We start from the raw sequence: 12,736 nt of genomic DNA, 5'->3' as shown, positions 1-12,736 counted from the left end.
ATTTTTGAGATATTTGACTATGATTAAGGTAAACAGCATATTTCAAGCTTATTTTAGACATTATTTTGAATTATCTAACATGTCAGATGTTTTATGTCATATTTGAAAGATGGTAACAAAGCCATTGTAATAGATTTACTCACAAGTTGCCATTAATTCATAAACTGATTTACATTTCCCTACGCCGAATCCAGACTTTAATCTACGTTTTCCGGATAAATAACGTTACGCTATCACTTCCGGCTTATCAAACGTGCAGAACTACCTTAATGCAGACATGTATTATTAATTAGAACAACATTATCAGTTAGTCATGAAAGTAAATCATACAGTTATCATGATTACATTGGTCAGTATATTTCTGTGGCGATGTATTTTAATACATTGAAAAAGCAAAGTTTTTACACCAGTCACATTTTCCTGTGATATGGCACAAGTATGTAGGTATAATCATAATTACTGGTGTATTTTGTATACTAATTTCCCGCTCGTCTGAAAATCAAATCTACTGATTACCTTGCTTTCACATTGTTAAGAATTTAAAAAAGTAAAGTCTGAATTTTGAATGGATCTTTTTTCTAGATAGATTGACATTTTGTTTAGTTAAATACATTCTTACACAAATCTTTGTTTCTTCTGCAAGTCTGTAACATATGTTTATGAATTGTTGAAGGGAGGTATTTCGATTTCTTTTTCAGACGCTGATGCTAAAAAGACTATTCAAATATTGCGGGATATGTGGCGACATCAGTGATTGTTATTTTCTAACAAACGCCTATCCCTATATTATATTATGCATTTTATATTGATTTTCTGTGTGATCGTATGTCAGTTGATGACTTTAAGTCAGTTTTCAATCAAAAAATTACAATCATATCCACGAAACTTTGCTTTCATCATAGAAGTCATTTACAATGTTAAACTGTGTTTATTTTTTTTATTTTTTTTTTTTTGTTTATTTGTTGTTTTTTAGTTACGTTTAGATCAAACTTTGTTTCTGCAGTGTAAAATAGTAATTCATTTATGTTTTTAAAACTATACTTAAAAGAAATTGACTGAATAAGCTAGCAGAGGAAGTTGTAAAAACCCATTAATTCAGGAAGTGCCTTATTTATACACCGTCGTATTGTAATTATGGTCTAATTATCAGAATGATTAGTTTATGTCGGGAGAATAAGTAGGTCACTTGGTTGTGGCGGGTCTTTAACAAATGATCATAATAGAAGTGTTACGTATACATTAACGTATATAAGAATTTTAAAGTTTATGACTATGATAAATGGGGCTACTAGAAGGTATTACTTGTTTTATGACAATCACTTCTCGATGAGGGATCCTCTGTTTAATTGACATTGAAAACATGTGGAATAGTTCAAATATTGATGTTATTTAAATATCCATCCATTACTTTTGCAAATATTTGCAGCTAGGCTTAAAGTTAAACGCAGTTATTACTAGCTATTTTTTACTTACTGCAGTACTCATTGTATTCACAACATTTCAAAATTGTTTTTTCTCCGGAATTTAACAGCGTATTTAAATGTGTCCAATACCTGCCCATTATTTGATGTTATTCGTTATCAAGGAAAAAACTATTTTAGTTAATTCTACCGTTCCATTCCTTTTTCCTTATTGTTGTGTACATGTTAATAGTTCTATTTCAGTAAATACCCATCTAATGAAATAGTGTGATACTTCCAGCACCGCACAGTCAACATATGTTGCTTTGAAAAAGAATACACTAAATTTATACTCATTTAACCAGAAATTGTTAATGATATATTAAACAATTAATTAAGTTTTGTTGTTCGTTTCTTTTACTTATGTTTAAACGTAATACACATTTGACCAGAAACCCGGTTATTATGAAAAGGACATACACGGTGGAAGACATTTATGACAAAATATACACGGATTGTGCAAAGTGACGATCATGAAGGCGTGAAAAATCTAAATCATTATAAATCTCATTTTAAAACTGAAATTGTGATTTCTTTTCTCTACATGCAAACAACATCACTTAATATGGTACTGATTAAGCTGATACGTTTTCAGCATTCACTTTAAGATATTTACGTTATACTAACGCATTTAACTGGTATTATTTATTATCTGAAACATAAGCTGCTTAAATTAGGATAAAAAGTTTTCTGAAATCTTTTTACATTAACTTCTGCAGAAGACGATGTAAAAAAAAAGCACACAACCGGCAACGATAAATTTCAAATAAAAGCTTTTACTCTTAATGTGGCTTTGTTTGTTTGTCTATTGGCTGGTTTGTTTGTTTTTGGTTGAGTGCCGTTTTTAGAAATATCTACCTTATAAGCATTCAGTACCAGTTGTAACCTGATATTTAGAAATAACTGCCAACTTCAGATCATAAATCAGATTAAGCGGACGACTGATTTGAAAGGCAATGACTTATATCTAATCTTCATGAAGAGTAATATAACACAGCTGTATAACAACATGACGGGTGGAATAGAATAGGCAGCAATAGAACTTATCATTAAGATCCGTAGATCTGCGCTTTCTATACAGGGTTCAGCGAGCGGGATTGTTAATGTTGCAAACGTTAATGTTATGCAAGACACTATGGTGCACAGCAGTCAAATGAAATTGCTATTTGCCAGAACAACTGTTATATTTTTATTAACTGGAACAAAAAAGACGTATTTTTTCTCAATTATTTTGCAAGTCACGGACCCAGTGAAAAATGAAATTAACTCAAGAGCGATTGAAGTACGACATATGGTTTGTACCATAACCGTATTAAATGGCAGATAATCACTGTTGTGTTGATAACAATTATGTTAACTTTGTGTCGTTCAACGCCGGTATTTATTGATACAAATTTATGGTGATCCTGTCCATTCGGATCATTTTTTACTACAATGGAGCTTTTAAGTAGACCACAATTTTTCAAAACTTCAGAATATACTTCAAATATTCTTCCAATAAAAAAGAAACACAGATTTGAAAATTAGAACCTCACACAAGTTTTTTTTATAATGGAAGTCTTAGGGAAAAACATTTTTGCAAACAGAAGTTTTTTTTTTCTACAATGTTAATTTAATGAAACTTCTCACAGTCGTAAATGTCTGTGTGTTTCCCAATGTTGAAAGAGGCCCGCATATTTCAAACTTATTTCAAGACATTTTGGACTTATTTAATACCTCAAACGTTTTAGTATCATGTAGTTAAAAACGTTGCCGTTTTGATAAATCTAATGGTGGGTTCGGATTAATTCATAAAATTACTTTCTATATACCGAGTCCAAGCTTTATTCTACGTTATCTGGATGAGTGACATAAGGTCAAAAGTTCTGTTTATCAAACGTGGAGATCTTATAAATGAATAAATATAAATTTTCTTTTGCTTGATTTATGACACCTCTTTCTTTTTTACATATTAAATCAGTAATGCTACATGTTCTGTTGGAAAGTCCCGCCATGGTAAAGAGAAACTAGTTCAAAAAGATAATGTTGAAGTAGTAATTCTTAAGTGTGGCCTGTCAACAAGACAAACATAAAACCAGATTTAGTCTGATTTTGTTTTATGATCGTTGAAATGTGTTTTTGCATCTGCTTAAGGGACAAATAATGATTTGAGTTGTTTATAAAATGCAATTATGTATTTGTGATCGGTGATAGGTACAAGTAAATTCATCTGGAATAGTTCACACCATGTGAGAAACAAAATATAACATGGCTTTATCGCAAGTTTATTCCTAAATCTTTAGAAAAAAATAAAACCCTTGAATATTCAAAAGTGATGCTTCAAAAGTGATGCTTTTGATTTTATTTGACAAACTACGAAAAATTATAAATATATATTTGCTTAACCTGCATGCCTTTTAATTTCCAGCAATATTCAAACACAGAAAAGCCATCAGGTGTACATGTGCATGAACAGAGTGACCTCATGCTTTTGTGCAAATAAAGCAGAGCGATATTAATAAATTAGAAGTCTTAATAACACTTTTTGTTTCAGTAAAGTGTTCTCATCTGAGACCCTGCTATCCTGGCACGTGTAGTTATCCTGACAAATGTGACTGCTTCCCCGGATTTTACCAGTCCAGTTCTGGATGTCTACGATGTAAGTGGCATCTTTACTTTAGAAATGTTACTGTACTATCAAATAGATATTATTATGTCATTTTTATATCACATGCCACCGTTTTTGTCAGCTATTTTTTCAGGATGCAATTTTGACGAAAAACGTAACATAAATGCTAAGACTCTTTTGTCTATATTGTTTTCTTGTTGCTCATTTGCCTCGTTTTTATGTTTTGCCATTAATACAGTGTGCAGTTTCAATTTTTTATCCATCCTATTTTTTGTCAAATGATGAAATGTGGTTTCATTTACGGATAATGTTATGCCTTGGTTTAAAAAGCATATTTTCGAGCTGGACTTTTAGCCTTTCGCGTTGTTCTGCATGACGGAAATTCGGTATTTCGGCGTCACATTGCGGTGGTATTCAAAAGATGATGTACTAAATTATATATAATTTTATATTATTTGTACCCTTCCGTATCTCACGACTGTTCTGAATTTAATTATATACCTCAATGCAGTTCAATGTTATCCTTAACTTTAAGCCCCAGTACGAGCGTGTAGCAATTCGGATGTGTATATAAAGCAGAGTCGAAAATAATTTTAATGGGTTAGTGGACTTGTTGTGAAATGTGCATGCTCGTTAGTAATGTTCGGCGCTTTGCCGTTATTATATTGTGATAGTGATTAGTTTGTTTAAATTATCTTTACTTATGTACAATGCGAACTAGTACCCTCGCGGATCTGTATATTCAATGTATATGTATGAATAGTTTCTGCTGCAAACAATCCTCCTGATATATCTGCATGTGAGTTAACTCTGGCCAGAATAAGAAGGACAGATAACAAAGAACAATTCTACTATAAGTAAGTAACTTTCATTATACTGGTGTTGTAATATGTGAGCAACAACCATCTTACTGATAATACGTTTTTCAAAAACGCTTAGAATCTCTTCATTTCAACACCTTTACTCTCCAGAATCAAAAATAATAATAAAATCCGTTTTTCAATTAAATGTTAGTGTAAGTTAAATTATCTTCGATAAGGATGTTGCATTTTGTATAAATTATACTTCTTTAATGACTACATGTACAGTACAATTTAAATGCATGTTTGTGACTTAAAAAACAGGTTAAACCTTATAAGTCCTTCCTATGAGAGTTTTCTTTCATTACCGAATTTTGTTTCTAAAGATAAGTCATAAACAACTAACTCTTCAATAAAAGATGAAATACTGGCAAAATGTTAAGAGTTATGTTAGAAATTTGTTCGTTTAATCATAATAAAAGAAATCTTAAACTATAATGTACGAAATCACGTGCAGTTAAAATGACATAATTATTACTATTTCATTCCATAAGCCTGCCTTGTTCCGATGGAACTGCGACAGAAACATTTTGGTCAAATCAAGAATTATTCAACTATGTCAACTTTTCCATGGAATCTATATATCAAGCTTTACCACACATGCCTCCGGCACCAAACTATGTTACTGCTGAAGGGTTTGGAATCGTCGACAGCAGAGTTCGTGTAATACATACGAAACATCCACGTAAAGGTATGTTGTCAGTCTTGCAGATAGCCGGGACCATGACCCTCTGCCACATCTCACTGTGTACTGCTAACCAGAATATGTCACCATATTAGTAAATGAACAGCCTAGACACTGATTTGTTACGACTTCCAGAAAGTGTCGATTTCATACCTGCTATTTATATAATCTAAGACAATTTAAGAATATTGACGGTAAAAGTGCATTTTAAACATGCTGTATGGTCTATGATATCCGTCTATGCTAAGTTCGCTTTGAAATGTTAAAAGGTAGTGGCGAACAGTTAACAGGGACTGAAGAGTGAGGAGCTCGTGATCCTAAGTGTCTGTAGTACGCCTCACTGACGCAATTTTATTCATGTGGTGATTTGTTAGCTTTAAATAGCTGAAGATGATGGAGGAAGTGTCCCTCGTAGTATTGTAGTATGTGGGATCTCCTAAGAACAACTCTTAACCTGTCATAAAAATGTTAGATTCAATTTCATAGTTGTAAATGGCAAATGAACTGAGTTATATTAACTATTTGGTCACGAAGGTTCAAATAAGTAGACGTTGAATTTGACTGTAAACATACGAAAAGTGTTATATATTTGTTGAACTAAAATAATTGTATGCACAATGTTCAGTATGTTGTAATCAATCTTCCAATCAGCTTTGTTGTTTACCTTACAGATTTTATTTCAGGAAGTACACACCGTTTTGTTGCCTTTAATAAAACATATCCTTGCCCTGGTTTGTCAGACACCAAACCAGAAAAAGAAACAGCGGTTTGTAAGATAGTCGAAAAGAACTACAAAATCAGCATAGAACACAATGATATGTATGTAGTTTACCAATTAAACCGAATATATTATGATGTTTTTCATGCTTCATGGTTGATTAAAGATTACAAAGTTTTGATAAATGTCATGAATATGTGTAAAATGCAAGTCTTAAAGTTTACATATACAGCTAACATTCAAGAAAGAAATTACCAATTAATCTTACTAGGAAAGGTCGTAGTGAATTCATTTAGAAGACACTTGTGTTGCTTTAATTGATTGATTGAATGATAATTGAGCCGCGCCATGAGAAAACCAACATAGTACATTTGCGACCAGCATGGATACAGACCAACCTGCGCATCCGCGAAGTCTGGTCAGGATTCATACTGTTCGCTTTCAAAGCCTTTCAAAGCGGATGCGCAAGCTGGTCTGGATCCATGCTGGTCGCAAATGCACTATGTTTGTTTTTCATGGTGCGGCTCAATTTATGTAGGTGCCCTTTGATTTAGTTTGTTACTCATACATTCTTCTCGTTTCATATCCTGATTTTATATTACATTCAAAACATTTAGAAAAATAATTTGTAGGAGAGACTTGTCCTTTCGTTGAAGAATGGCATAAGAAAAAATGCATGTTTTGAAAATTTTGATGTTTTGATTAAGCTTTAAGGTGACGTATTCTACGAAGAATGGTGGCTTTCGAAACCTGTATGACTTGAATTACCACCGTCCGTTTAAGACTGACAAATACACGGGGCAATTAAGCACAAAAATATTAGAGTTTAAATTCGATTTTATTGTCCCTTTCCATTGCTCTGAACGAACTGCTACTGCCAAATGCGGCCCGGGAAAAGAAGAACCGGTATATATATCAGAAGATATAACAAAGGTATGTATGTTTAAATTAACATCGACATAATGCAACGAGATTTCAGGTTCCCATCAAGGTATTATTTCAAGAACGGTTGGAAATCTGGGTATTTCAAATACCTCCTGTAAACAATCCGTATGGAATGTTAGCCACATTTTTCATTAAAAAAATATCTTATCCATGTTCAGGCCAAATGAAATAAGACGATGGTTAAAGAGAAGTACACAGCAATAAGAATTATACATGTTATATCATGAAAGTTTTGTGTTATATTCTAACCTATAATCTTCAGTTTTATAAAGGTCATGTTTTTTTCTATCTATTTTCCGTGCTCTAGAGCCCGATTTACATTACATGGAATGGTTGGTCAGATACTTTATCTGGTATATCTTATTACAACTTGGAAGTGTTTGAACTGAAGCCTAATGTCCATGGTGACCTGATAGAGCTAAAACCTTTACATCCAGTATTCAACTATAGAACAAATGAAACAAATCCAGTCAATTTCCCTACATATACACCGAAACAGCCCGGAATGTATTCTATACTTCTCCAAGCGGCAGACCGCGCGAACAACTCTAAAATTGCACGCCGTTTGGTTCTGTTTGACAATCATTCAAATATAACTCTTACGAAACCGGGCTTTCTGTCTGGCAAACCAATTAACGTCTCTGATATTTCTGTCGGTGACGGAGGGATGCATGTGATTAGTGCAATACGAGAAACAGGATATATGTGGCAGACGTCAACGAATGGAACAAAAACAAGAATAATTCTAGACTGGCAAAATCATTTCGTCAATAAAAAGCACGAAGACGGAAAATTTCTGAATCGCGTGCTTGAATACCCGATACAGTTTGCCGATCTTGAAGATGATGGAGTTCTGAGAAGTAAAAAGTAATTAGATCATTTATTAACATATATCTATTACTTTTATGGTGATTTCTTGAGATTTCTTTTGCTTTTATTATTGTAAGAGCCTTCTGTAACGGATAAGATTAACTATTTTTGTGTAACAGCGCCAAACAGTTATCTGGCGAAATAGAAAAGGTGGAAACATCACAGGTCGCTCAACATGACAGAAACGAAAATGTTGCAGGGTCGGTTTGATTGAGCCTGTTCATGGACGGTAGTGGAAATGCATGCTACCGTCCACGCCCTCTAGCCCAGGGCTGAGCAGAACTCAACATTTACACATGCTAAAAGTACAAAAAGCAATTTAGAGACATCCGAAGATGTATTCAAATGGCGGTGAACATTATAAGTCATTACTCATTACATTCTTAGTACGACAGTTCAGCTTGCTACATAATGTAATATGGTTAAACTTCGATTTTTGCATTTCACTGAATTGGATGAATACCCAACGTTTTTGACGCAGAATTTGGACATTTGGAACATGTTCTGGAAACAGTTTCATTTCTTAATGGTAGTCGTTTGTTTGACTTTATGTATTGGACCCCTAATAGAAATGTTTCAAGAATGGTATTTTCTAGGTATTCTTAAAGCTGACCGTGTTCTGCATTGTGTTGCATTAAACAACCTTTCTATAAATTTTGTATCATTTATGGTATTTCCCCAAACTCATGTAGAGACAAATTGCAAAGTGATGGTCACTGTCCAAAAGAGAACTCATTATACCATCAATTTGATAAAAGAAACTCCAAACTATTGGTAAACAATAATAAAACACAACATAAAACTTTAAACATCATTTATTTTACTAGGTAGCCGCAAGTAAACGGATTTGATATGACAGAAGTCTAACTCCAACATTGAAAAATTTTGGTCGAGTCCTATGTGACTGTTTCAAATTTTGTTCACATCATTCAAAAATAATCTTGGGGCAGAAACCTACCTACATTTCTTCCACAATATGTAATATAAAGAGTAAAGGCAAAATAGAGAACTTTTACCGCATGCTACTCAGTATTTCTAAAAATGTCTACTGCCCCCTTCTATTTCAGAGGTAAACTCACTATAAATAGCAAGAAATTGCTTATCAAGTGAAATATATTACTTTTGTACAAATAAATTCAATAATAAGTTAAGAAAAAAAGTAAAAACTTACTAGATAGAAGGAAACTAGGAGAAAAAATGTTGGTCCCAGTGGGGTTTGAACCTACGACCCCGAAAATCTTTAGTCAAGGTAGGTTTATTGTAGGAATTGAATACTCTTTAAAAAGGGGCTATTACTCTATAACGGGTCTAATACCTTAACTCTTAGTTCTGATAAATCAGTTGTGGTGTAAGAAAGCATTGGCAATATTTAATGGGGTATCTGGCACTTTAGTCATTATTTAGAAACCTCATGTCCATAGTGAGCTGAAAGAGTTTTTAAAGAATAGGGTCGGGCATTAAAATAACACTCTGGATTGAATGGGTAAAAATCAAGCCAGTCAGGACTTTTAAAGAAAAATGAAAAATAGTTCGTACCATGGATACATATGCATTGTTTTAAACCTAAGTATAAATCAGTAGATAGAACGGACTTGAAACTGATTAAAACAACCTCATATAAGGATGAGATAACACGTAGCTTGACCTTACAATATGAAGAAGAACACTGTCGTCGTTCAGCAGCAACGTCAACATGAATCTTAAAAGTTTTCTGAATTTTTTGTCAGATATAGCTAAAATTTGATTGGAAATAAAGGAGACAAAATATTGACATTGATACGTCTCAGCCTGGAGAAAATTTGAAAAAAATATATGCAAAGATGAAAATGCGAGATACAAAACTGTCAATAAACGGCTGTTCTCCTGTAGAAAACACCTAGCTTCATAATTACCGTCGAGAAAAATGACACTAGGTGTATCAATGTTTCTAGAAGATACCCCTTAGCTGTATTTAACCTATTTTAAATACATGCATTACAGGTTCGTGACTTTAGATGACCATGAAGGAAAGAGAACTATGAGTGCTATACCAAACGTCCATGGTATCGTGAAATTTGAAACAAAGAGAGTTCTGACTGATGATAGAGAGGTGGGTATTACAAATATGAGTATAATTGGATATAACCATCCGTAGTCATTACCGATAGACTATTATGATCCTGGAATGTTCATTGTGACCGGGTAAAGTTTAGTGTTCGCTGATTTTTTCATCTTCAAGTCACAAGTAATGTGTATATCATTTAACAAACGTGAACAGCTGCATTAACTCATTAAAAAGTTTTGTCTGGTCTCAATTAGGGGGTAGGGCGTAAATGGTGTCTTTTGATGGATTAAGAAGTGTGAAAATTGTGTCTCACGGGTAATAACAACACCTTTGTATTGTATCACCTATGTTGAGATAATTCATATAAATCATATACTTTGTTTGGTTGTGAAGTTTTTGCCCTGAGAACATGGTTATAGTTAGTAAAACTTATTTCGAAACATTATGAGTGTATATTGATATGTTAACGCAGCTGTGTAGGATCGAAGTACAGAATCATTTTACTTAAACAAAGATTCATTTTTTTTCTCTTTCATACACTTCATTTAATATGCAGTATTGTGAAGCTGTAAATCTCTGAAAAGACAATAGCGATAATTATCTACGATATGACTAATTTCATCAATTATAATGAAAACGCTTTGACAAACTCTCTAATACAATGATTTATCCAGATATCGATCGTTTGACTTGATGTCATAGTTCTGAAGTCAGTTACTAGTATGAAGTGATGCTATGAACGCGGTGTTGGTTTAAAATGATCACTGAATTTATCGCAAAGGTTCCTGTTACCGGATGGGTGTCACATCCCTTGATTGAGCAATATGAAATAATGGAAGATCTTGCCGATGGAAGCCATGTTCGACTTTGGGTACGAGCAACAGATGTTATGAACAATACCCTAGCAGACTATACTGAAGTTCACATTGACAACACGCCACCTAGACTTGCTGATACAAAGTTACAGAAGAATATTATAAACGGATCGTACACATATACATCTAGGTTATATTGCATTGTGTTTTATGTTATTATATAACCTCGATTTATAATTTGAAATGTCGCTCATAATTTCAGTATTTCGGTATCTTTTAATGTATACCATTTTTAGACAAGAGTGCTTCTTTTACTATTAACAGTTGACCATTTTTGATAACTTCACATTACGGTTTAGTTTGCTATAGTAAAAGGATTTCTGTTTTTGTTTTAGGAAATGCTACAACTTTAATGATTTGATTTTGTATAGGAAAATAAATGTACAGTTTTCATTATGCCAGAAAACATTGGGCTTAATGTGATCTAATGTGATTACTCACTGTTCGTCAGTCCGTTTTCCTTCGGCATCCTTCCTCAAGTGCCATTCTGCTAAAATTGCTAAAAGTATCTTCATTTGTCTGAAAAGAGACATGCAGGCTGCTAGAAGCAGGTCTAATGTTTCTTATATGGCCCTATAGGATCTGCAGGTCAGTTCCAAAGGAGTGTAGCAGAAATGTTTATATTTAAATTACATCTTTTTGAAGTGAGCTATATAAGGTCATCATAGCAGTCTGGTCGGGATCCATGCTGTTCTCTTTAAAAGCCTACTGCAGGTAGAGAAACCGTTAGCGAACAGCATGTTTCCTGACCAGACTGCGCGGAAGCACAGGCTGGTCTGGATTCATGCTGGTCGCAAAGCCACTATGTTGGTTTTCTCATGGCACGGCTTATATGCTGTATTTTTGGTTGTTTTGGTATGTTCAGAATAACATTTACGGCATCAGATGACGGAAGTGGTGTTCACAAGCTGGGATACAAACTGACTGTAGGAAACAGTACAAAACCTAACAAACATGGAATTGTCACAGCTAACAGAAATAACGTAAGCATTTTTAAACAAAATATGACTAGAAGGTGTGTTGCAACTAACCATCATTTATATAGCGGTATTTTCAATAAAACGGTCGTATCTGTTTATAGAAATACACAATGCTATATATATGTTGATAACAAATGATGAAACGATGAAGAAACACAATCATATATTGAATGAACAATAAACACATTTTGATTTCATGTTTTAGAAGTTACTAACAGTTGCATAAGCATTTGAATATTTCACACTTTTGAGTGTGTAGATAGGAAGACACACCTCCACTCCTCTCCTTCCAGTGAAACTTTATCAAAGGGATAACTCATGCAATGTCAACATTTTGTTTGTCATGTCTAACCTCCTAGTCTAATATTTTGAGATTATCAAGTTTTCCTACTGTTATTCCAGGCAACTGATGCTTGTGGAAAAGATCCAACTTGTCACTGCGTTTTGGACACCTGTTTCCTGATAGAACAAACAATTGACATCGATAACTGTTGGTTTCTCGTGCCGAAAAATGACTTGAATGAATCTGCAATGATTACAGCTACGGTCTACAACCAGGCTTTGCTTTCTAGAGAATTTTCTGTCAATGTAATAACCAATATTTTCAATATTTTAATTTCTTCTAACCAAGAAATGTCAATTAGATTTTCTGCAGCCTACTGGTATATAACAATATTTGCAAATGGCATTA

General features: G+C 33.5%; 1 protein-coding gene across 1 annotated transcript in view; it reads left to right on the top strand.

Annotated features, from left to right (window-relative positions):
- LOC123531756 (uncharacterized) overlaps positions 1 to 12,736 on the top strand; it is a 32,409-nt gene that overhangs the window by 8,913 nt on the left and 10,760 nt on the right. The window contains exons 5-14 of the mRNA XM_053517182.1: positions 3,994 to 4,098; positions 4,832 to 4,925; positions 5,423 to 5,619; positions 6,297 to 6,432; positions 7,039 to 7,264; positions 7,584 to 8,143; positions 10,127 to 10,235; positions 10,972 to 11,195; positions 11,931 to 12,048; positions 12,448 to 12,633. Of these exons, the coding sequence (XP_053373157.1) occupies positions 3,994 to 4,098; positions 4,832 to 4,925; positions 5,423 to 5,619; positions 6,297 to 6,432; positions 7,039 to 7,264; positions 7,584 to 8,143; positions 10,127 to 10,235; positions 10,972 to 11,195; positions 11,931 to 12,048; positions 12,448 to 12,633 (1,955 nt within the window). The remainder of the gene's footprint in view (positions 1 to 3,993; positions 4,099 to 4,831; positions 4,926 to 5,422; positions 5,620 to 6,296; positions 6,433 to 7,038; positions 7,265 to 7,583; positions 8,144 to 10,126; positions 10,236 to 10,971; positions 11,196 to 11,930; positions 12,049 to 12,447; positions 12,634 to 12,736) is intronic.

The sequence above is a fragment of the Mercenaria mercenaria genome, chromosome 11 (assembly GCF_021730395.1).
Source record: "Mercenaria mercenaria strain notata chromosome 11, MADL_Memer_1, whole genome shotgun sequence".
NCBI lineage: Eukaryota > Metazoa > Mollusca > Bivalvia > Venerida > Veneridae > Mercenaria > Mercenaria mercenaria.
The sequence above is the reverse complement of the archived record's forward strand: the minus strand, read 5'-3'. Positions and strand labels throughout refer to the sequence as shown.